The sequence below is a fragment of the Acanthochromis polyacanthus genome, chromosome 13, assembly GCF_021347895.1.
Source record: "Acanthochromis polyacanthus isolate Apoly-LR-REF ecotype Palm Island chromosome 13, KAUST_Apoly_ChrSc, whole genome shotgun sequence".
NCBI lineage: Eukaryota > Metazoa > Chordata > Actinopteri > Pomacentridae > Acanthochromis > Acanthochromis polyacanthus.
This window is the reverse complement of record NC_067125.1, coordinates 33,715,354-33,740,278: the sequence shown is the minus strand read 5'-3', so window position 1 is coordinate 33,740,278 and position 24,925 is coordinate 33,715,354. Positions and strand designations below refer to the sequence as shown.

The window sequence follows — 24,925 nt, the reverse complement described above, 5'->3', positions numbered from 1 at the left end:
GCCGGATGACGCCCCCATTACCGCAAATTGGCCAATAGGAGCTGAGAGGCAGAGTTGTCCTCCTGGCCGCCATTAAAGAATTCAATCCATGAACTGAAATAATGGAAATCTGCAGGACCCATGGATCAACCAGAGAAGAGTAGCCGATGAGTAGTCTCGCCAGTTTGGCATTTCGTCCGTTTTAAGAATAGTTTTACTATGACGGAGCGCTGTGGTGGTTTTCGAGAAAAGGAGGGCGGTGTAGCTAATTGTTTTATTTAGCTAGCAAGCTAGCGCTGGAGCTCTGGTATGTTAGCTTGTATGCTAGCAGGCTAGCAGAGATCAGGGGGAGGGGAGAGTTCCTCTGCTTTGAAATTGTTTCAGATCGGCTAGCTGGCTTTAGCATTAGCACACCAGGGACTAAGCTTTTGGGATGAAGTTTTTTTTAGTTTTCCGACTTGTATTTTTATTGCGCATATAACTTTTCTGGTGTTGGATTTAGCGTTAGTCTGTCCAGGTTGTGTTAACGTTGACTATTTGATGTTAAGGTAATGTAGCAGCAAGGCTGCGGCTAACGAGATCAGACAATACATTTCAAATAGGATTGATGAATCGAATAGCTAGAAGCTTACAGTTGACGCTATCTGGCTGCCCGTCTAACCTTAGCCTAGCTACCAGGCTAGTGGTAGCTAGCGCCGGTTAGAAGTTGTGTTTGACAAGCGGTAGCTAGCTGTAGCTAGCAAGTTGGTCAGCGCTTTAACGGGATAATTACAACTGAACATCGCTTCGCTAGCGAGTCACCCAGATCAGCTATTGTCCCGAAGGTGATTGAGACAATGGACTTTAACGTTACAACCACGCAGTGAAAGGATGAGTTCGTGCTTTGTACCAAACGGGGCCAGTTTGGAGGACTGCCACTCCAACCTCTTCTGCCTGGTAAGAGTCTACTCTGTGCGCTAGCTAGCGTTAGCTGTGATACTGAGAGGCCAGAAAGCCATTTTGGCTAATAAGGCAACAAGCTTTGTAACGTCAGTTGCAGACTGGCGTGAAGGCATCGGGGCCTGCAACTTGCATTTCGTGATTTAGCTAACTTTCATAACAGAGACAGCACATACTGCAAAGCAACGATATAAAAGGCTTCTTAGTGAATATAGCATGGTTGCGTGTTTACACTGCATTGGTTACACAAATATTCAACTAGCATTAGCGTTAGTTACATGATAGTAACAGGTCAGGTCAACAGGCTAAATATTTCAAACCTGTTTAACACACGGTTTTTTACTAGTTATAAGTATTACTGTAGTATTAAATGAAATAAACATTGGATGTGAAGTCAAACACTGCAATGAATTTGACCAACTAACCTGATGTTAAACTGACTTGCAGTGTGTGTTGTTAACTGAAGTATCTATTCAGACATGATTGGGGCAGCACACAAGTACATTTTATCACAACTTTCAACAATGTCAACACGACTCATTTCTCCTCTTTTTTTCATTGAAAGTGATTTTCTATATGTCCAGAAAAGCAATCTTTAGCTTTTGGCTACTGTGTGTATTGGTGTAGGGGAAGAAACACATACACAGTTATGCAGTCAACAACTGACAATTGGTCAAATGCTGTGCAGCTATGCTGTGTGCTCTTTCTCATATTGTTTTCTTCTTCTCTTTAAGGCTGATTTGACTGGAATAAAATGGCGGCGCTTTGTGTGGCAAGGACCCACTTCTTCACCAATCCTTTTTCCTGTGACTGAGGAGGACCCTATCTTGTGTAGTTTCAGCCGATGCCTGGCGGCAGATGTGCTGAGTGTGTGGAGAAGGCACCACACCCCTGGTCGCAGAGAGCTCTGGCTTTTCTGGTGGGGGGATGACCCCAGTTTTGCAGAGCTTATCCACAATGAGCTCTCAAGTAAGTGCATCCCACACCTCCATGTTTTCTGCAAGATTTGCAATCCTCAGCATCTTCAAATTTATCACACCAAAATGTATATTTAATTCACAGATGAAAGTAGTAATACAGGGACATCTACTTTAAATCATGTGTTTTCCCATTCTATCGTAACAGCTAGTTCAGTTCTGGGCAGCAGCTCAAAAAGCAATTCAAGAATGAAATGGTTGATGTTAATAGCAGATACTTTCTAGACTGGCTGTGCTGACAGGGAATTGCAGGTGAAATAGTTCCATTTGCAGAAACTGTACTCATGTTTAAACATGTTTAGTGTTCAACAATGAGGCCAATCATTCTAAACTGCGGCAAAGAATTGTAATGCATTTTTAATGATACAAAGTCTGATGATAATAAGTTATGAAAGCCTAACTGATTTGTGGCTAACAGGTCTTTTAAAGTATTTAAAGCCTTGTGGAATCCATTGGCACTTAGCTACAGAGGCACAGACTTGTATGGTAGCATTAGAGCAAGTTCTTGTACATCAGAGTCACCTGACACAGTTGCAATGTTTGAACGAAAGTTCGCTCTTGTTTTGTTGATATTCATCTCTGTGAAAAAAAAATCCCCTTAGGGGCTGACACACTGACCAGGTATTCTGTCTCAAGGAAGGTCAAGTGTTTTGCGGCAGCACAAGTTTCTTGTTGTAGAGACAGACAGTCACATTTTTATAAACCTCAGCTAAGCTTCAAAAAGAGCTGCAAGGCTTAATTTGCAGTTGGAGTCAAATGTGGCTCTTGGAAACAATACTAATGACTAGAGAAGCATGTAGTGAGTGAAGATGCAGGATAAATGTAGAACTTTTCATAATAATTTTCTCTTTGTATACACAAAATGCTTGACTTTCAGTCACACACATTAGTGACACAGTTGGATCATGTCATTTCAAAATGAATGGCTTATAAGATGAATGTAGATATCAAATGTCTTTCCTATGTTCAAATGGGTCCCTTGAGGTATTTACTGTGGTGCAATGTTTGCAAACCAGACTAAGTCTCTGCATATATGTCAAACAAATCTAGCTCACCACAGTTTACATTTAACATGAGGCAGTTAGCTTTATCAGGAAGAAGAGAGGTTTGCTTGTTAAAACAATGTGGTTTAATGCCTCTGTTTTGTTTCAGGTGAGGAGGATGGTGAGTGGGAGAGTGGCCTGTCCTATGAGTGTCGAACGCTCCTGTTCAAAGCCATTCACAATCTGTTGGAGCGTTGCCTCATGAACCGTGGCTTTGTTCGCATTGGCAAGTGGTTTGTTAAGCCATACCAAAAGGAAGAGAAGAGCATTAATAAAAGGTACGCCCTGCTTCCAAATAGCAACAGCAAACTTACACGATATACCATAAATTCTTAACTTAAAGCTGGCACTCTACTAATGGTCTGCTCACAACTCATAGCTGGGGTGTGTTCAGTTCAGATCACCATGATTTGCATACACCTATGCAGTACAACATCTTAGTCATGCTATACATAGCTCTCTGTTGGTCTTAACAACAGATACTTTGCTCAGTTACTAACTAAAGTTCAGTCTGACTGATTACACTTTGGTCTGTGTGAAACTACTGTAGATCTCCACATTTGCACGTTTCATAATAAAATCAGTCCAGTAAAAGGAAAGACTGAAAGTCAGAAAATCTATTCAGAAAACAGGACAGACAACAGCTCAGCTAAATTAGTTACAGCAACGTCACTAATAGTGAAGGTCCTTTTCACCTGCATTTTAAAAGTAGAGCTTACACACAGACTTCAAGGCAATTTCTTTGTAACACAAAAGAACTAGCACAACAGCTAAAGGTAAACATGGCAGCAGAAAAAGGTGCCATGAATTGTACTTGTGCTGAAGAGCTGAACATTAGTCAGTATTTGCTGTTGGAGAATTCATCAAGATTTGCAGCATGTGGGGGCTGGCTATTGCAGTTTTCTTTACACAGAGCTGGATGTACTGTGAGACGTAACATATTTGTTGGAAGCAGTGCCGGAAGCGTGCATGCAACATTTTATGTAAGAATGTTAGATGAGCGCTGGTTCTAGACACGTTACAGACAGATGACAAGGTGTTTCATGCATTTGTGTTCAAACTGGAGTAAGCCTCATTTGGCAGGCGTCTTTATTGCTATTGAGCGTTGTGCCTTAAAGTTAGCATAACAGGTTCTGGCCTTTCACATCCTTTAATCATTAAAATTCCCATTTGGGAGTCAGCTAGAGTGATGGTGCTTGCAGTTGTATTGTTTCCAGTGTGTTGTTAGAAGAGTCTATCTGTTTCTAGGGATGAGACATCATTTTCTTATAAGGAGAATGGCTTGAGCAAATACACACAAGGCTTTCTTTGAGCTTTGTAACCATGACACGAGAGTGTTGACTGTAATACTGTATCTGCTGCTCTGATTTAGCGCCTGTAAAAGGTTTTTTTGTTTGTTTGTTTTTTACCTGACAGGCACACTGTGGTCGTATTGATGTAGCATTTATAACTAAACTGATGTTGCTTTGAGTCACTAAGATTTCCCTTATTTTTGCAAACATTTAGATTCCTGGAATTATACTAGATGTCATGAAGCATGGCAGGATTATTACAGTTTTCTGATGACATCATTCGTATGACACCGTTTTGCCCGGTTTCACGTGCAGGAAGTGTGAAATCATAGTCATTCGCCATAATGCTGCATAAATTTTAGATTAGTGTGGAGGCGAATAGTGATATAGCTCCAGGGTCCTGTTTAAATTCTACACCTTGACTTTTTCCATGTGCAAGGCAAAACTTGTCTGTGTTGTTGTTGTTCTACAAGCTTGAGGTGAATCAGCAGCAGCGTATAAATATCTGTCTGGTTCAAGATGGGGTTCTGCACTGCTGCATTTCCTTCCCTCTTGAACATACAGGGGGTGACACAGATTTAGCATCTGTTCTTGAATGAGGCTCCTGGGGAACCCTAGAGTTCCCTGACAAGCTAATTTGAGCCTCAGCTTTTTGGCTGTGCCTCATCCAGGATGACTTGTGTTTGATGCACAGCCCTTTGGCTCAGTTCCCTCTGGCAACTTTGTCAATGATTTCAGAGAGTTTTAGCTGCTATATAAAAAAGGGCTGTTGCGTAGAAGAGGAGGTGATTTATTGCTCACTGGTGTTAAGCTTCTGTTTTTATGCAAAGAGGTCTACAAGTGTGTGTTGAAGCAGCAGGGCAGCACCTCTGAACAGAAGAGTCTGGCAGTCTTGCTGTCGCCTGCCCTCTCTGGCTGGTAAACACAGCAGTCTTTGGAAAATGCTGAGTGTGCGCTGTGGTTTTACAGCAACCATGTCAACAAGTACTATTTTAGTGTATTTATCCGCCTGGCCTTCCAGACGTTGTTAGAAAATAAAGATGGATATTGTTTTAACATTTCAGGGCTATAATGATTTCCCATGCTTATTTTTGACTCGTATTTTGGCCCGTCTGTTGCGGGACAGTCTGATAAAAATGTGAAGGGCTGGTGAAGCTGTGTGTTGTACTTGCATCCTCTGTTGGAGCTATTGACAGGCTGACATGTCTCTGTCCATTATCTGATGAAACTATCACTGTTACCTCAAAGGATGATACAGAGACAAATATGTGAGGAACTATGCCTTTAACATTATCTTCACTCTTTTTGAGTCATTTCTTAACAGTGAGCGATAGAGAGAGCACTGATAAGCTCAGTAGCCTTTGGGGGTTTACGTTATCTTTAGGGCGCTTGAGTCAAGTGTTTTGGGTTTTTTCACTTCATAGTATGCTTTTTTTCTTGCAGACTAATCTCTCTGAACATTGCAATGAGTTTTTTCTTCTTTTGCTTACCTTGCAGCGAGCATCTTTCTTGCGCTTTCACCTTCTTCGTACACGGCGACAGCAATGTGTGTACGAGTGTGGAGATCGCTCAGCATCAGCCTCTACAGCGACTCAGCGAGGAACATCTTAGCCTCGCACAGCAGAGCTCCAGCCCCTTGCAAGGTAAGATCACCAAAGTTTTGCATTGTAGTGATGAGTTAAATGAGATGTCCAGGACTTTGTATATATATATATATATATATATATATATATATATATATATATATATATATTTATATTGGGTGTATGAGTGAAGTTACCCTACATGAGTACTGTGACTCCTTTTCCCCACAGTCATCCTGAGTCCATATGGCTTGAATGGGACCCTCACTGGCCAGGCTTTTAAGATGTCAGACCACCCTACGCAGAAGCTCATAGAGGAGTGGAGGCAGTTTTATCCCATCAGCCCCAATCCCAAGGAGGTCCAGGAAGACAAGATGGAAGATGGAGACTGGGAGGATGACTCCCTGGCAGCTGTGGAGGTTCTTGTCGGTAAGGCTTTGGAATATTTTAATAATGTGGTGACAGGTGACTGATTATAACCACTAAAACTGTCATTATACTAATGTGTTGAATTAATCTTGGATGAGTTTGGTGAAACTTGTATTTCTCTTGAAATATAGACCACAGGATTTCATCTTATCATTGTGTTTTGGTCAATAAATCAAATAACTTCACAGTCTTGTCTTTAAATATAAAGATGTGAATGAGAGATCAGTAAATGGTTACAAAAGGTTTTTTTTTTAAATAATCTATTTATATATAATATATAATAAAACAAAATATTTTGTTAAAGCAGTAATCTGATCTAAATCACACATCTATATTTTATGTGATTCAATTGCAGATAATGTAAAACATACTTTGAGGCCTTTTCTACACATACACTCATTTAGTCTATGGACAACTCTGAGTTTGATTGACAAATGACAAGTCATCACCAGCTTGAGAAATTGGTATCGTTAAGTTTGTTCATTTCTGTGCACTTAATGTGCAGTTTTTTTTTAATGAATAAATGTGTTTGGTTGCAGCGGGAGTAAGGATGGTTTACCCTTCCTGCCTGGTGCTTCTTCCTCTGTCGGACCTCCCTGCTGTGGTCCCTCAGGGCTCAGCCAACACCTCAGGAAGCTTGTGTGGTGCTCAGCAAGGCCAGGCTGCTCACAGAGATCCTGCCATGTCCTCTGTTACTCTCACTCCTCCAACGTCACCAGAGGAGGCTCAGACTGGTAAGACCTGGGGATGCACGTAGACAAGAAGTAAACAGTAATATATTCACCAGCCTGTGGGATTCTGCAGCGTATTGCACTAGTGTTTATTTTTGTACTGGCTTCCCTTATAGATTATCAGCCTGCCCAGAGGTGGCTGAAGTTGTCGTCTGCATCTGATGGCTACAGCTCCAACAACACTCTTCATGGTGGTAAAATCCCTCGCAGGCTGGCCAGCCAGATGGTTGAGTCTGTGTGGCAGGAGTATAACATAAACCGAACAGGGAACAAGTATGTTTATCGCCACCTCTTCCTGAAGATCAGCATTTTTAGTCAAAGTTGGACCTTCATGCTGACGGATAGAATGTCTGCTCTTTTTAACAGGAGGAAGTTTACTACCTTGACAAACGGGACCTGTGAGGAGGAGCCAGACAAATCTGGACTCTGGGATTTTGTGGAGCCAAGTCATAGGCCAAATTGCAATTGCTCAAGGTATGTTCCGTGGAATGCATTGAACAGGATTTTTTGTTTACAAGAAAGTATGCTGTAAGCATTATTTGCTTTTTCACAGGCATAAGAATCAGAAACAGCGATCCAGCAGCACCTCAGGACACCCGCCTTCATCAGGCCAGCCTGCCCAGCCGGCCCCCAAGCACAAGCTGGGCGAGAAGCTAGAGAAGGGGGAGAAGCAGCAGAAGAGGCCACAGACACCTTTCCACCACCGCAACTCTGTGAGCGAGGAGCAGTCGCTGGAGCCACAGGCCCAGAGGCTTTGTCTAAGATCACAGGAGGAGGGCTCGTACCCCAGTCTGCACCACGTGGACACGGTGCCCTCCAAAGCCCCCACGCTGCACGCTCACGGCCCTCCTGCGGACCTTGTCGGATCCCCGCCTCCCCCTCCTCTCAGCCCGCATCCCTGCGACCACGTAGAAAGTGACATGACTCCAGGTGGCATGAAGAACTCGTCCACGCCCATCCACCAACCGTTCTACCCGCCATCGGTGGAGCCCTGCCTGATGCCACAGAAGGGCTCATCTGAGGAGCCTCAGCTGGAGAACATGCCAATGCCTTTGCCCTTCCCCTCAGCCTACAATGAAACCTTGGAGCCCACCGTCTTTGTCGGTTCAGCCATCAGCCCCAACGAAGACTCCACCCACAACCCCTGGAAGTATTTCAACCTGCCCAGGAAGAAGGCCTCCAACTTCGTGACACCTCTACTACCTGTGGACAAAATAAGAGAGGATTTTGGTGGAGGTGGAACAGAAACTGTAGTCTCTGTCACTGAGTAAGTATTTAATTTCTCACCCGAAATCCATTAAAACAACTGGTGCTGTTAATTTAAAATAATGTCTGTGCATCTTTTAACTACTTGCCTCCTCCTCTCAGGTTGATGTCAGGCTCCTTGCAGCCCCTGAAGGTGTCCCAAGAGCTAGTCAAGGCTTACGCCCAGCGAAGAAACAGCCATCTTGCCTCCACCTCAGGAGATGGAGAACACAGCGAAGAGCCAGACCCTTACGCCTTTGTAGAGGGAGATGAGGAGTTCAGCTTTACTGAGAAGAAGGACAAACCTGGAAATGAGAAGGAGGGAAGCAAGAAACATAAGGTGAGTTCCTAACAAGGTGGGGATGCTAGTTTATGACAGTCCTTGCTAAAATCTGCTGTTATTTCCTGGCAAAGTACAAGTAGGAACCTGGGATGTTCAGTGTTTGTGTTTACATGAAAAAAGTTGCCTATATTAAAAAGTAATAGTTTTTCAATCACAGATTAATCTTCATTTTATTTCCTTTATTTCACTTTGCTGCACAGCGTACTAAAGTGTGTCCACCAAAATTAAGTGCTGGACATTGACCCTCATTACTTTGTTGGCACCGATCAAACTATGCTTTTATCACAGCGTAGTTACAGCATTGCATGCCCTCTCAGACTGACAGTTTTGTTTTCTTCGCAACATGCCTACAGTTATTGAACTCCACTTTTTGAGCTACATTTCTCATTTTATAGACAGCGTTAACCTCTGAGAAGGCTTTTTTTTTTTTTTTTTTTTTTAGTAAAACGTGTTTATATTCCGCTTACTATTTAGGTCCTGGAAAAAGGTAAATAAAAATGTGAGTCTGTCATATAGCACTAGTTTTGAAAGATCTCCAAACATTTTTCAACCTTGCCAGTATCCAAATACATTTCTTACAGTTGTAACTTCAAATTTAACAATTGGATGTCATGTCAGACAGACAAACAACCAGGTTACTTTCTGTACAGTTGATTCTTTGTGCTCGTGTGCAATACAAACAAAACTGTACCCAATGCATGAAATGAATACACAATAATGCTACTTGTGGTTGAGAAACACTCCACAGGTTGCCTTTAACATGTTGACTGTAGGAATAGTTTTGATCATCTGAATTGGACAGTATAATAATTCCTGTGATTTTTTTATTTTTATTTTTAACCTAGGCGGACGAAGGAAGTGGATCTTCATCAGACGGTGAGAGCTCCTTCCTTTTGTCCATTTAGCCCTTACGTTTCACATTTAATTCAATGAAGTGTTTGGAGTTATGTATCTTATTCGAGATCTTCTCTCCAATTTGTTTTGCGGTGCAGATGGTCAGGGTCCATCAGGCAGTAAACCTACAGCCTCGACCAGCCTCATCCACGAGAACGACTTGGCTGTGTCCTACAGTGACCTGGATAAAATTTTCAATTCAGATGAAGATGAGCTTGCGGTAAGTCCAAGTTTCAAGTCAAGCTCCACTTCTAACACCTCTAATATATTCAGGAGCTAATGTTGATGTGGCCTCAAACCTAAACACAACACACAATGTACTGAATTTATTGTTTTGTTTTTTCCCGTTGCACAGCCTGGAACAAAAAGAGCTGGAGTTGGTACAGAGGACAAGTTTGGCTGTAAAGAAACTAAAACAGCCACACTGGATGCCCTGCCTTGCATAAGTAAGGAGACTAAGCATCGGTTACTCTAATCATAACTTTTACACACGTTGTTTCAGCAGAAGTAATAATGTCTTATTTGTCTAGGCTCCGCAGACCTGCACCAGATGTTTCCCACACCACCTTCCCTGGAGCAGCAGGGTTACTCTCCCATGAACTCGGGGAGCAAGGATAGTCTGGAAGCAGGGGCGGGGCTCACCTTGCTGGACGGCAGCCAGCTGAACAACCACTTCAAGATGGAGGTGGAGGAGGGTTTCTGCAGCCCGAAGCCATCCGAAATAAAGGTAGGGCGCATAGCACAACTGACAAGTAGTGAGAGGGTTCTGCTACATCTGTGTTTTTTTTACTATTTGTAATTTGTCTTTTATTGTTAAGTGACTAGTGTGTCTACTTTCAGGACTTCTCCTTTGTGTACAAGCCAGAGACGTGTCAGTCGATCATTGGCTGTTCTATGTACGCCCCACTGAAGACGCTACCCAGTCAGTGTTTGTTGCCCATCAAACTACCAGACGATTGCATGTACACACCGAGCTGGACTATGGGCAAAATGGAACTGATACCCCCAGTGTCGAGCGTCAATCTCCTCACCAAAGACAGGTAAAAACATTTACCATCATCGTGCCATTTACTGCACAGTTACAGTTCAGCCATGCTGTGATTTTACCAAACTGAGAGTTATCTTAATGGGTCATTTTTGAGAGTAGGAATCAAAACGTGAAATTAGTTTTAATCAATGTTTGTCTCTCTGTAACAGTAACGTCCCCAGTGTGGAGCCAGACTACAGCCAGACCTACACCCCTCAGACTCACACGCCCTTCATGTCTAGCAGTGCTCCTCCCAGCAACAGTGGCACAGGGATCCTGCCTTCCCCTGCAACGCCTCGCTTCTCCGTGCCCACGCCTCGAACACCACGCACTCCACGGACCCCCCGCGGCCCGTCAAGCGTTCAGGGCTCCCTCAAGTACGACAACTCAGACCTTTACTCTCCTGCCTCCACGCCCTCCACCTGTCGACCCCTCAGCTCTGTTGAGCCGGCCACCGTACCCTCCATCCCCGAGGCTCACAGCCTCTACGTCACCCTCATTCTTTCTGAGTCAGTCATGAATCTCTTCAAGGACTGCAACTTTGAAAGCTGCTGTGTGTGCGTCTGCAACATGAACATCCGAGGGGCAGATGTAGGCGTGTACCTCAAGGATAACGGCGAGGCCCAGTATCCCTGCACTTGTGGCTTCAGCGCCGTCGCCAATCGACGCTTTGGCCAGTCAGCCGGGCTCTTTCTGGAGGATGAGCTGGACGTGGTGGGACGAGGCTCAGACGCCAGCCGGGACACAGAGCGGTGTTTCGAAGAGCTGCGAGCTTCCACGACACACAAAGCCGGTAGCCTGAAGGAGAAGCCTCCAGATGAGCTAATTCTTCTGCTGCAGGACCAGTGCACCAACCCGTTTGCCCCAATGGCAGGAGTGGAGTACCCCAAGCTGAGTGCAGCCCCCAGCTCGTTCCTGAGGGTCGAAGAGAGAGACTGTTATAATGACTGCTACATGGCATTGGAGCATGGCAGGCAGTTCATGGACAATATGTCGGGAGGCAAAGTAGATGAAACACTAGTGAAAAGTACCTGTCTTCATCAGTGGCCAAAATGCAAATGTACGTATTCTCGTATTCCAACATAGTTTTTACCTTATTCATTCCTTATGTCGAATGTAGCAAACTTAAGGCTTCTTTCTCTTGTTTTTCCTCTTTTAGCAGCAGACATGAGCAAGCTATTCTCTCAGGATGTCCTGCGGGTATTATTGTCCCTCCAGCCTGTGCTGCAGGACACCATTCAGAAGAAGAGGAGTGTGCGCTCATGGGGTGTTCAGGGACCACTCACATGGCAGCAGTTCCACAAAATGGCTGGAAGAGGATCATATGGTATGTGGAAGGTGTTTTTTGGTTTTGGATCATCATGGTGGTTGATCAGCTTGTTACTGCAGAAGACAAAGAATCTTTTGTTCTCTTCTCACCACAGGTACAGATGAATCTCCGGAGCCTCTGCCCATTCCGACCTTTTTGGTTGGTTATGAGTATGATTTTGTGGTGCTGTCTCCTTTTGGGTTGCCCTACTGGGAGAAGCTTCTTCTGGATCCTTTTGGTTCCCAGAGAGATGTGGGATATGTTGTCATCTGCCCAGAAAATGACGCTCTGCTCCGTGGGACCAAGACGTTTTTCAAAGACCTGAGTGCTATGTATGAGGTATGCACCTGGCAATTTATCAGACACATCCTGCTTGTGCTGACATGCCTACAAAAACAGTTTCATGTTAGAAAGAAGTGATTCACTCTATTTCAATTTCACATTCACTCCCCTTTTCCCCGACAGGCTTGCCAGCTGGGGCAACACAAGCCCATCTGCAAGAGTCACCCAGAGGGCGTATTGAAGGTCGGCATCACAGAAGGCAGGAGTATGACAGAGCAGCCTCTTAGCGACTGGTTCCTTAAGATGACTGCCAGAGATGGAAACAATGAAGCCTTTAATAAACTCAAACTCTTTGCTCAAGTGTGCCGCTATGATCTAGGTAGCGTGTTCTCTATTTGCATAAAATCCAATGCAAGTGTCATCACACAGTTTATAGAAATGATAATCATTTTTGTTTTACTTTGTGACCCATTTTAGCTCCATACCTGTCAGAGCAGTCTTTGGATAGCTCTCTGTTGTCGCAGCGCAGCCCCACCACGGCCTCCTCCTCCCAGACCTCCAGCACCTCCTCAGGACTCCAGAGCACCAACACTACCAGCTCCAGCACCAGCTCTGCCCAGCCTGCCCATGTCAACAGCACGCCTCCCTCTTCCTCCTCAGGCTCCCAGACTATTGGCGGGCTGACCTCAGCCAAGCCCAGCTCCTACTCGCCATTCGGGACAGCAGGCTTGCAAGGCAGCACGTCTCAGAACGGACCCCAGTCAAACTCGCAGGGAGCAGGGGGATTGGCAGAAAACGGACAATCTGCCAGCCAGCCTCAAGGGCCCACTGAAACTCCTGAGAGGTAGGTTACCACTGCTTTTTATTTCTGCTCAATCTATTTTGTGAATGCACTGTTCCTGAAAAGTATGTGCAGTTGTCCTGTCTCAGTTATTCCCACCGTCAAAGGCATCGCTCCGTAAACCCAAAACATTCATGAAATCGATAGCTCAGTAGTAATTTGACATTCAAACCAAGCCTGTCCACAGCTGGCATGCATGTACTACCACAGGACGGATGACATCCAAAACGCTGTTTTTCATTATTTTAAACTGTGAGAGACATTGTGGTCTACAGCTGCTTGACAGAAAGTGAGCCGGCTCCTGATGTATCAGCCACACATTGCATGTTTCTAACTGACAAGTATTTCACGTAGTCGCAGTGCTGTGAGACAGACGGATAGAAGAGCCAAGCAGTTAGTAATGACGATGATATTGATGAAGAAACACTTTAACACTAAGAAAAGAGGTGGAAGCTCAACAGTTGTAATGACTTTTAAATGTGAATGGTCATTTTGTTTCTCTCCAGAACTGATCACTATATTAAAACTTAAATATAGATTGAAGAAACTGCAAAATTGTTTTTTTTTCTTATACTTATGCCAGTTCCATTTGTTGTACCTGTTTGGATCGTTGTCCAGTGACCAAATGTGCTTGTTAATAATACATTTAAAAATGTAGTTTAAGAAGCAACTGTGAAAGTTTTCCTATTACATAGTCAAAAATGTGTGTTTGTGACGTGAATACCACATTAGTAAAGACTTATGTCTTAGTTGTGCTAAAAATGTACCTTCAAAACACATTTATCAGCACCATCTGTTACTGCTACTTTGATCTCCTTTATATTGTTTGTAAAATTCTCCAGATTTGCTTACTGGCATTGCACATAACTAAGTTGCACAGTACTTAGCTCGCATACTGTCTGTGTGTATAATAGCATTAACATTTTCTAAAGATTTAATGAAGATAATTTGTTGACCTGGTGAGTGATTATCTGACTTTCCTTAACAGCACAATGGAGAGAGACAAAGTGGGTAAGCCAACAGATGGAGAGTCCCACGCTGTTTCTTACCCGCCTGCCATAGTGGTGTACATCGTGGATCCATTCAGCTACGAAGATGGCGACAGAGAAGTCTACTCCAGCGCCTACACGCTGGGTCTGCTGCGCTGCTACATGGAGATGCTCCATTACCTGCCTGCCCGCATCAGAAACGCAGTCTCAGTGCAGGTATGATGGTGTTTTGACAGTTTTTTTTTCTCTGATTTAGGTTTGCAATTAATACTGGGCAGAGGCGAAGTTAATACAGTGAGTTGTCTTTCTCTAAATGTCTCCATCAGTTTTAACTAAAGGGCTCGTTTTGCCTGCTACAACAGAGCAGGTTAGCAGCAGGCACAAAGGGAGGTGAGAAGGAGCAGGGGAATCATTAGCAGACACTAATGGAGGTGGTAACTGCCACACCTGTGATACAGTGACACAAGATTGCATCAACATGCCAAAGGGGATTCTGAAACAGGAGAGGCGTGAATGTGCTAATGGTTTCAGTGTTATTCGTTAGAGCAGCAGCGGCAGAATGGAGCGGGTTTAATATCCATTCAGTCCTGTCACTGCAAATATGCGCCTTACTTGGTTATGGGAAAAGCCTTTCCTTCAAATTCAGCTCATATCAGCATAGCAGGTTTAATTCGGTATATTTTCAGTAATTCATTACCTGTGCACTATTTCATATTTTGTAACAGTTTTGAGATTCACAACATGGTTATGTTTATGTGCTGCACTCTTTTGATGTCACATTCATGCCACTATCTATAGGGAAATGTCCTTAATAATGAAAAAATAATTATTTTTCTAAAATTTAAGTAGAACTTGATGTTAATTATCCTTAATAAGAATAACACAGACCAGTACAACACTGCTGGAACCTGAACTTGCCACCATGTGCTACTCACATTTCACAGGACATTACTTTAAGATAATCAAGGGATATTTCATTTGATGTCATCCAGAGTTTTGCATCAACTTTCCAAACACACACAAATCAATCGCTAACCCCCAAAAAACTGGCAAAGAATAAATGGCATCTGAGGCTTAAATGTGACCACAGTAACGTTAGTTGCCTCTTGACTAAATAAGTCAAACAAATTCTTTAAAATGACATATCAGAGGTCATTGATTGTATATGTACTGATACTTGTGCTTTCTCTTTTCTTGTCAGATTGTTCCCTGCCAGTATCTGCTGCAGCCGGTGCACAGTGGGGAGCGTCGTGTCTACAGCCAGCACCTGAAGTCGCTGGCCTTCTCTGTGTTCACTCAGTGTCGCCGGCCTCTGCCCAACTCCACCAACTTCAAGGCTCTGACGGGCTTCGGCCCCGGTCTTGCCATCGACATGGCGCTCAAGAACCCAGAGGTAACTGCCTTTCTCGTTATCTGAAACCACGGTCTGGCATTGTACCATTTTCCTCTCCGACTGTTGTTCCTCTAGTAAACTAACAAGTGTTGTCCTCTGTGCAGAGACCAGAGTGTCTGCGTCTGTATACACCACCCTTCATTTTGGCTCCAGTGAAAGACAAGCAGACGGAGCTCGGGGAGACTTTTGGTGAGGCATCGCAGAAGTACAACGTCCTGTTTGTCGGCTACTGTCTGTCCCATGACCAGCGCTGGCTGCTGGCCTCCTGCACCGACCAACACGGAGAACTGCTGGAGACCTGCATCATTAGCATCGATGTCCCCAACAGGTACGTGCCCTCATAGACACATTTTACCTCAGTACCACAAATCGATAGTTTAGCTATTGATAAATGTATGCTTATTACAGTTAAACTACATGTGCTGTTATTGCAGGGCTCGCAGGAAAAAGGGCTCAGCCAGACGACTGGGTTTGCAGAAGCTGTGGGAGTGGTGTCTGGGCCTGGTGCAGGTGACTTCACTGCCATGGAGGGTAGTCATTGGGCGGCTCGGCAGGATGGGCCACGGCGAGCTGAGAGGTACGCACGCTTATCTTTCCACGTGAGCAGGTAGCACGTTTCCATACATGAACACATTCATTAATGTGCTTATTTGTTGTTCCTGTTCCAGATTGGAGCATTCTGCTGAGCAGGAGGAACTTACAGTCCCTCAGTAAGCGCCTAAAGGAGACATGCAGGATGTGTGGCATCTCTGCTGCTGACACTCCCAGCATCCTTAGCGCCTGTCTGGTTGCCATGGAGCCCCAGGGTTCCTTTGTCATCATGCCAGGTAAAAGAAAATGGATTTCTTGAACTTAGTTACAACATGTAAAATTTAGTTAGATTAACTTCATTTCCAAAGATTCCACCTCTAATGGTCCTCCCTCCATCTTGTCTCTACAGACTCTGTGTCAACAGGTTCAGTGTTTGGTCGAAGCACTACACTCAACATGCAAACATCGCAGCTGAGCACACCTCAGGATACATCCTGCACACACATCCTGGTGTTCCCCACCTCAGCCATGGTGCAGGTCAACACTAACACTTCCGAGCCCATCGACATCAACTTCAACCCCATAAATCCTGGTACGGTTTGTAGCTGACAAAGCCACCAAAAGAACTGCATCACTTCTATAGCTTCCTGGTCAACACCCAGAGATGCTCAATTGATTTTCTTCTCTGCAGATGGATCTGATGGAATGGGCCTGTTTGACTTGTTTGACAACGACATGGTGGATCCAGACCTCATCAACATCCTGCCAAACTCCCCCACGACCTCCCCTGTTCACTCTCCTGGCTCCCACTACCACCAGGGGGGAGATGGAAGCAAGGTATACCCACCCCCTCCTCCCCTTTTTTTAAGAACTAAGTAATTAAACAGTAGTCAGTAAAAGTCAGTTAACCCTTTAAGCTTCAGTCAATTCCAGCCGTTTTCAGTACAAAAAATCGCTAATATTCTATTTTTAAATAAAAAAAATTACGAAAAATACAGGGAATATTGGACGGGCATCACGAGGTGCATTTCCTTGAAAACGACCGATTCGGGGATTTTATACGACTTCAGGACATGTTTTGGACAAAATAGTTTACTGGCTTGTGTCATCTGGATGTAAAAGGTTGGATTATGGCCGTTTTTTGTGGAATCTTTTTTTTTGTGTGTAGTAATAAACCCGGAAATGTGAGTCGCGCTGTGTGCGTTGAAGCCGTGTATAGAGAATGGATGGATGAATATTTGTTTTTGTCGGACAAATGTGTTTTTCTCACCCGCTGTAGTAATCGCATCTGAAAGTGGTTTATACCGGCAGATTCATGAGAATCTAAGCTTTCCATCGGCGTGTAGTGTTTGTATAATCGTGTTTGCAGCCGTCGGACATTCTTGAAATTCCTATGCAAATTAGTAGGTGTACCGCCGGTGGTACACCTACGACGCACTGAAGCGTAAAGGGTTAAAGATCTTAAAGATTATGTACTTGCTATGATGGAGAACTAAGAAGCTGTTTCACTTTTCACACTAATAACTCAGTAGCTGCTTTTTGTGAGTTTTTACATTCAAATTGGTGAAGAAATACAATTTTCAGTTTAAATTAAAAGGTCAGGAGTGTGAACAAGATATTGGATTGTTTTTGTTTTGATTGGGTTAGTGTATCAAACTTGTAAAACAATAACTAAAAAATTAAGTCAGTTCAGCCAAACATGGTACCAAAACAGGATTAAAAAAAAATGTAAAACTGACCTGGTGGCTGGTAAGATACAGATACAGTGATTCTCTGTTCATTGATGTCATCTTGTGTTCATTTTCAGGGTCAGAGTGCAGATCGGATGGAGTCCCACGAGGAGGCTCTGAACATCCTGCAGCAGCCGATGGCTTTGGGTTACTTTGTCTCTACAGCGAAGGCTGGACCACTGCCCGACTGGTTCTGGTCGGCCTGCCCTCAAGCCCAGAACCAGTGCCCACTCTTCCTCAAGGTAAAGATTTTCTGTCAGTCACATTGAAGTAGGACGGCCATTAATCAGCATTTTTGTGTATCTGCTAATTGTTTTGTCTATAAAACGTCTACAAATGCTGAGTAGTCCCAGTTGCACAGTTCTTAACTGTTATTCTGTTCTGTTATTCTTAACCACAGCTACTATTTGACTTGGTCTTAGGACAGGATTTTGCAGAATCCACCACCACAGCTTTATTCTACTTAGCCTGATGTTAAATTTTAGGAATGTCTTAAAGATTTATTTGTATATGCATTTTTAAAACAGTTTGGTGCAGTTAATAGCTCCATTTCCACTGAGAATTGCAATGTTGCACTTAATTGTACATCGTACAGCGGTTCACCTTAAGAACTCTATCTTTTTTTTTTTAAATTTACTATATGCAGTTCAGTTACACTGGCTGAACAGTGTATCTTGGGCTTTTCAGTATTTGTGGATGTGGTGTGTCAGAAGTGAAACCGGCTGAAACTTTGAACCAGAGAGCAGTAAAAACACTAGAAGGGCGTGTTTCATATTGCTGCTGAAACATAACAAGCCATCAGATTTATTTCCTTATTTTTTTTGCCAATGATCTAATCAGACGCAGCTTCATAACTATCAAAAATCTGCCACGTTCCCCCCAGAAAGCCATCTATACTATACAAATGAATCTAAAGACGTGGATTTAGTTTGCATTGCTATCTGTCATTTCATCTCCCAGGCCTCTCTGCACCTGCACGTGTCTTCTGTCCAATCAGACGAGCTTCTGCATAGTAAACACTCCCACCCTCTGGACTCTAACCACACCTCTGATGTGCTCAGGTACGAACCATAACCGAAGCAGCTGTTGCGACACAAGACTGACCTTTAATTACACCCGTCACGTGCATTAACTTATCTCTCCCTGACAGATTTGTTCTAGAGCAATACAACGCCCTCTCCTGGCTGACGTGCGACCCTGCCACCCAGGACCGGCGCTCCTGTCTGCCTGTTCACTTCGTGGTGCTCACCCAGATGTACAACTTTATCATGAACATGCTCTGAACTCTAAAACGGGATCAAACTGCTAGGATCAGATTGGAGAGATCAGCTCAGACAAATTGTGGATTTCCTGCAAGGAAGAATCCGTGACACTCAAAAGGACCTCACACTCCATCAGGGCAAACGTGGAGGAAGCACCTTCCTCCTCCTCGTCCTCCTCCCTGATGTAACACGTAGAACTCTGACTGGAAGTTTCCAATCAATCAATCAGATGCCAAGAATCCATTTTAGCATTTTGGATGATCAAGGGACGTTTCATAAAGGAGAAATAAATTGTCTTTTTAATGACTGTAGATTGCAATCTATGAAATTTTATCTTAATGAAATGCCTGCATATATTATTTATTGTAAGTTTTTAAATGTGGAATTTTTAATGCTTAATATCTTTTATATATTACAAATCCTAGAGGGTGTGTACATCTCACTGTAAAGGAATTGGTTTAAAAAGTGTAATTTTCTCAATTACAACACGGAAAAACCTGTTCAAGTGAATTTGCTGTAGATTGCTTTTAGAATATTATTTTTTCAAAGGGGTACAGACCTTTCTATTGCCATGCTGTAAAAATGAAGTAAAAGCTGGCCTGGGCATTTGTGTCCCACCCAATGAGTGGATGAGACTTACCTCTCTGTCTGCTTTGGCTCCAGAGTCTCTCGCACAGTAACTCAATGAGCTCTGAAGAGGAATTAAAAGGTACATTGTCAGATTATATATTTTATATAACAGATTTAGGTAATTGTGTGTGTATATGTGTACATATAATTGTGTGCCGCTACTGATGGTGCAGCTTCTGTTTTAGGAATAAAGTGCGTCTACCTTAATGTCTTTGTTCTGGTGACTTTTTTTAAAAGGTATGAGCAGGTTTGAATGCTCTGCAGATTTAGTATTCCATTCACATAAATACTTGACAGATGGAATTAAATACAAATAAGATATCCTGAGTTCCTGCACTTCATTCTATACTTATTATTTTGCAAACAGGAAACAATTCTGTACTACATAATTAAAATAATTTTATGCTATTTCTTCTGACATGACTTTGTAGATGTACAGAAACGTCAATCTTCAGCTTTACACTACAAATGCATTGTTTAATATGGGCACTTTCAGATACCAAATTATTTAATTCTTTATCTATTTTTGAAACCTTTTGCCTACAGTCAGTGGCTCTATTTCCATTAAGCATTGCAATGTTCACATTATTGTAGCTCACACAGCAGCACACTCAAATGTAGAGTTTTTAAAATGCTGACTGACTTTTTGAGTAGCTACTTTAGCGAGTATAGCCAATTATTGTTTTTTTTCTCACTTAAATTTTTATTAAATTTTAACTTTTTAACACTCAAGAAAATGTTTACCATGTTGCTTCCATAGGGATACACATTGGTACAATCATTAAGAATAGTATTGTTACAACCCGGCCGTCTAGGGTAGCCGGGTGGCAATAATGAAAGGAAAGAACAATAGAACTAACAGGGAATTGGAGTGACAAGCTGGGATTTATTTTTACAAGCAGAGGTGTACATGAGCATAACAAAGGAAGAGGAACTTAAAATGTAAAATGGGGGTTAAAAAAAAAGGAAAAAAAACAAATGCCACAAGAAAATAAAAAGAATCAAACATAACCAAGAGCGAACTGGTTTAGCAGTTGTTAAGCAAATTCATTTACATATATTTACACAATTACCCTAACCCACGAATATTACGCCGTGGCACCCCCTATCTAAACTAACAGTCAAATCAGTGATCGAAAATTAGTTCCACAAGTTACACAATTCCACACAACACAATGCAACACCGGGCAGCTCGGCTTCACACATGAGCTGCCAACGCTGAACTGAATGACGGAGTCTTTTGACAGTTTCCCTTTGGCCAGCAGGGTAGGAGGAGTCCTCTTGTCCTAGACCAACCCGGAGGCTCCTCGGACCGCAGGTGGGCGCAACCACAGAACCAAGGAAAGAGGACGGTTGACGCTAGGCTGCTCACAGGCCGCTCACAGCTGTACACAATGAAAAAGAGAATGGAGGAGGAGCCCAGCGGCCCAGGGCCATAACAGTATCGATACAAGACACTCATGAAAATAAAGAAAAATACAAACAAAACGTGTGACATGGGGGTTCTCTTCTGTACAAATAAATGCTTTCTCTCCCTAATCTCATATGAAGTCCACTAGTCAATGGTGTCATTAGCTTTTCTCTTATAATTTATCCATTTCCCCTCCTGTAGTCTCAATATGTGTGTGAATCTTCCCATGTCAAATATTTCCTCCACTGCTCTTAACCATTGCTCCTTTGTAGGTGGGTCAGCTATGTGCCACTTCCTCGTTATAGTTTTCCTACTGGCTGCTAACAGCGTCTTAATTAGGTATCTGTCTTGACCCAGTGTGTTTTCCTCAGTCAAATTCCCCAGGTACAATACCAAACATGTCCTAGGTATCTCATAACCTAATACATCCTTTAAAACTCTCCACACTCCTTCCCAGTATACCTTCAACTTTGGGCACTTCCAGAATATGTGTGTATGGTCTGCCCTCTCCTGCCCACATAACCTCCAACATATGTTTTGTTCTGGCACCAATTTCCCTTTTGTCTTCGGAGTTATGAAGAATCTAAGGATGTTTTTCCAACTGAACACCCGCCAGGACCTAGACATAGTGGTTGAGTGTTGCACCCTACACACATTGTACCATTCTTCTTCTGACAACACGATTCCAAGTTCACTTTCCCATTTGTTTTTTTTATCGACTATTGTGTTTTGACTGCACTATGTACACTTAAACATGCACAGAGGACAAAAAAATGATAGTTTAACTAAAAAAACCCAAAATGATTTGGTAAGCAAAAATGACAATTATCTGTGAATTTTTTCTACTTTGACATACATCAACTTTTATTATTTCTATATATTTGTGTTTGGTTATGTACGTGTAGATTTGCTTTTTTGTATGTCTACAATTTTTTATGTATTTTTTTAATCATATGTTAACATGATGGGATGTCCTCATCTTGCTCAAAGCCGCAATTATCACAGGTACAAAAATTGAAAAATAAATAAATGAAATACACAGAATTACCATTAAAAGTTGATTGAACCCAAATAAATCATTAATAATAAAATATATTAATTTAATAATGGCCTTTTTCATTAAAAATAGTTTCACTGATGAAATTAATAATGCATATTTTCACATTTTTATATATTTAAGTCATTTTTAATCCTCCATAGAATCAAACTGCAGTTACTTAGATGACGTTAATTATGTCTGAAAAAAGTCACTCACAGGGCAGTGCTTCCTGTCACCCATAAACCGACAAATCAGTGATCAGTTCAGGTTTTAACCTCTAATATTCAGCAGCATCATTACAGGGCGTGTTATCAGCTGAATGAAACAGGTATTCAAATAATGAGCAAGCCATAGACTCGTCCATTTTTACATCTAAAAATTGCAGTCTTGAACAAACACATGGCACAGACATTAAATTACTAAAATTAAAAATAATACTCAAATTACAGCATGCAACTGATGAACAATAAGCAGAAGCAGACAATGTCCGCTATAGGAAAAGATACTTGTGATCACAACGTACTTACAGATTGTTGTATCCTGCTCTTATTCGCATCCACAACTGGTTTGGTGAATATTCTGAAGCTGCTGTTGCTTCCACCCCTGCAGAAACACACAAACAGTTCAAAGTATTGCTTCACATTTGTGTAACAGGATCAGCCTGAAGGCACTGTGTCATTTACTCACCCCTCTTTTAGTACCTCTATGGACGAACTGATCGTGGGTTTTTGAGGCCCAAAACTCATATTTACATTTTTTTGAAAATACAGCATTTTAGTTGTAACAGCATAACAGATTTTTGATTTGAAATTTATAGATATTTCTAATATAGACACATTAAGTTCAACTATTAAAGATTTGAGACTATTCAGAGCATTTTCTAACTAACACAACTGCCTATAGCCAGCAACAGAAAACATGTATGACCTTTTTCCAGATTTTTCAAGCACATCCGGTTTATTTTCTTATCATCTTCTGACATACACTCCCCTCCAAAAATATTTCTTTTTTTCTTTTAGCTGTAGACTGAAAACATTTTGGTTTGACATCAAATGCTGAATATAAGACAAGAGATTAGCATTTCAGCTTTTATTTCCAGGTATTTACAAGCTGCTTTACGTCGTCCAATGAGTTTTCGCCGATGAGTGAATTGTAGGTCATCAGGGGCAAAGGATCGTTCTCTGTGTGAACAGCGTTCCTCGACAGAGGAGCAGCTTTAACCCTGCCCACTCTAACAGGATTTGGACGGTTATTGAGATTGGAATTAGCTAATCAAGGAGAACATGTCATCCCAAAGCCTCATCCAATCACCGTCTTATGTTCTGCCTAATGGGATCCAATTGAAGAGTAGCCCAATTCGTCTGGGCTCCTTCAGGACAGTGAGCTCGAATCAGATCGCAGAATTCAGAGAACCTGGTTCAGTATTTAGAAACATTTCTTGTGGAAACCCAAATACTGAGGCTATATTTAGAGTTTGTGTGTGGAGCCAGAGGACAGATTCTCTTATAATCATGATACTTGGTGCCATATGTGCCTCCATGTTGAGCTTCAGAGTGAGTCTAATTGCTGCTTTCTGGCTGTGGTTCATTTTGCCCTTGTAGTCAAAAGAGTTGTATTATCCTCTCTAAGTGCTTATTCCACAAAGCATTAGTCGTATTTTAGCATAAATGCTTATTTATCATTTACATAGTTCACAGTACACACAAGTAAACTGAATCCAGCCTTCAGTATCAGCCTTAAAACGGCCTTTAAAGTTTCTAAGTAGAAAAATAAAATACTATGGACTTAATTAATGAATATGTGTTGTATTTGCCTTGAGATAGTTTCTTTCTGGAGTTAGTCAAAGTAATAAAATGCCGAGTGATTAAAATTATTTCAATAATATTGTATTTCTATTTCTCATTAACTCCTACTAAGCAAAAACAAAGTGAGGCATTAAATTCAGTGATTATAGAGTTGTATTGTTTATATTAAATTTGTGAGGACATAGCAAGTTTGTGATTCAAATTTATTATCACTGACACTGAAATCTAAGCTGGTTTTGAGAGAATGTTGTGCACGATTCAAGATAGTCCTAAGAACAGACTTAATAATACGGTCTATATCAAATACATGTAACATTGTGCGAAAAATGGTGTATTAGTATCACTTCATGAAATTCCTCTCAAAAAGTGATAAATATATAGCACTAATAATGTAAATAAAGGGATTTTTTTTCCTGTAACCGCTGAGATACTTAAAATGCCCTGATGTCACCTGTCATTTCAATTTTACTTTTTTAATTTAATGTTAGCCTAACAAAAAAATTAAAAGATAAATACAATAGGTACATCAATACAAAGGATAGGCCAAAATTATGAAAAAGGAAAATAATCTGCAGCAAGCCTGGCTGAACTGATCCACAAAATATCGTTATTTCTGAGTATTGCTACTGCAGTTAGTTTGATCAATACTTGAAAACTGATCCCTCACATGTTCAGTGCTATGAATACTTGCTACCATGAAAAATTTGTATTTAAACATACACGTGATCTATTAATAAAGTAATCAGTCACAGCATGCTTCTCTCCCTTACATAATAATTAGTTTTATCATTTTAATAGTTGCAGTTATCAATACATGCAACTTCGCAAATTGCCTACATTCGGGACAACTGAGCATATTATAGCTAGAGGGCATATATTTGCCTCACTGCCTTTGTGCGTTACTGCATATCATTCTCCTGTTCTCTTTCTCCACAGTATCTATTTAACAACAGCAAAAATAGGAAAAAAAGTTAGTATACTGTATAGAATACTACTGACAAAAGCAACATATATCATGAAGAGCCAGAACTAAACTAGTTCCTGCAGTGATGAAACATCTGGACACATACACTGTTTACACTGCTGGTAATGCCACACATTGCATTATATCCTGTACGTATCCATGTATATATAGGGACTGCTGGTATGAATGATTCATTTGTATGTCAGGTTTTAAACATCTCCCCAGCGTCTGTTTCTGTTGCCACATAAGCGGTCTTT

At 42.0% G+C, this 24,925-nt stretch overlaps 1 protein-coding gene across 1 annotated transcript; it reads left to right on the top strand.

The window, feature by feature from the left end:
- The first annotated feature begins 33 nt into the window (after positions 1 to 33).
- LOC110962635 (mediator of RNA polymerase II transcription subunit 13-like) lies at positions 34 to 19,656 on the top strand. Its single transcript, XM_022210627.2, has 30 exons — positions 34 to 915; positions 1,653 to 1,887; positions 3,048 to 3,216; positions 5,728 to 5,873; positions 6,045 to 6,242; positions 6,782 to 6,976; positions 7,090 to 7,246; positions 7,340 to 7,447; positions 7,527 to 8,240; positions 8,342 to 8,558; positions 9,407 to 9,437; positions 9,554 to 9,675; positions 9,811 to 9,901; positions 9,986 to 10,182; positions 10,296 to 10,495; positions 10,653 to 11,542; positions 11,642 to 11,809; positions 11,907 to 12,130; positions 12,257 to 12,452; positions 12,551 to 12,917; positions 13,903 to 14,119; positions 15,105 to 15,296; positions 15,401 to 15,624; positions 15,731 to 15,873; positions 15,965 to 16,123; positions 16,237 to 16,419; positions 16,519 to 16,664; positions 17,635 to 17,799; positions 18,518 to 18,618; positions 18,708 to 19,656. Exons 1-30 carry the CDS (start codon positions 850 to 852, stop codon positions 18,838 to 18,840), a joined length of 6,354 nt encoding a protein of 2,117 aa, XP_022066319.1. The 5' UTR covers positions 34 to 849; the 3' UTR covers positions 18,841 to 19,656.
- The last annotated feature ends 5,269 nt before the right edge of the window (positions 19,657 to 24,925 follow it).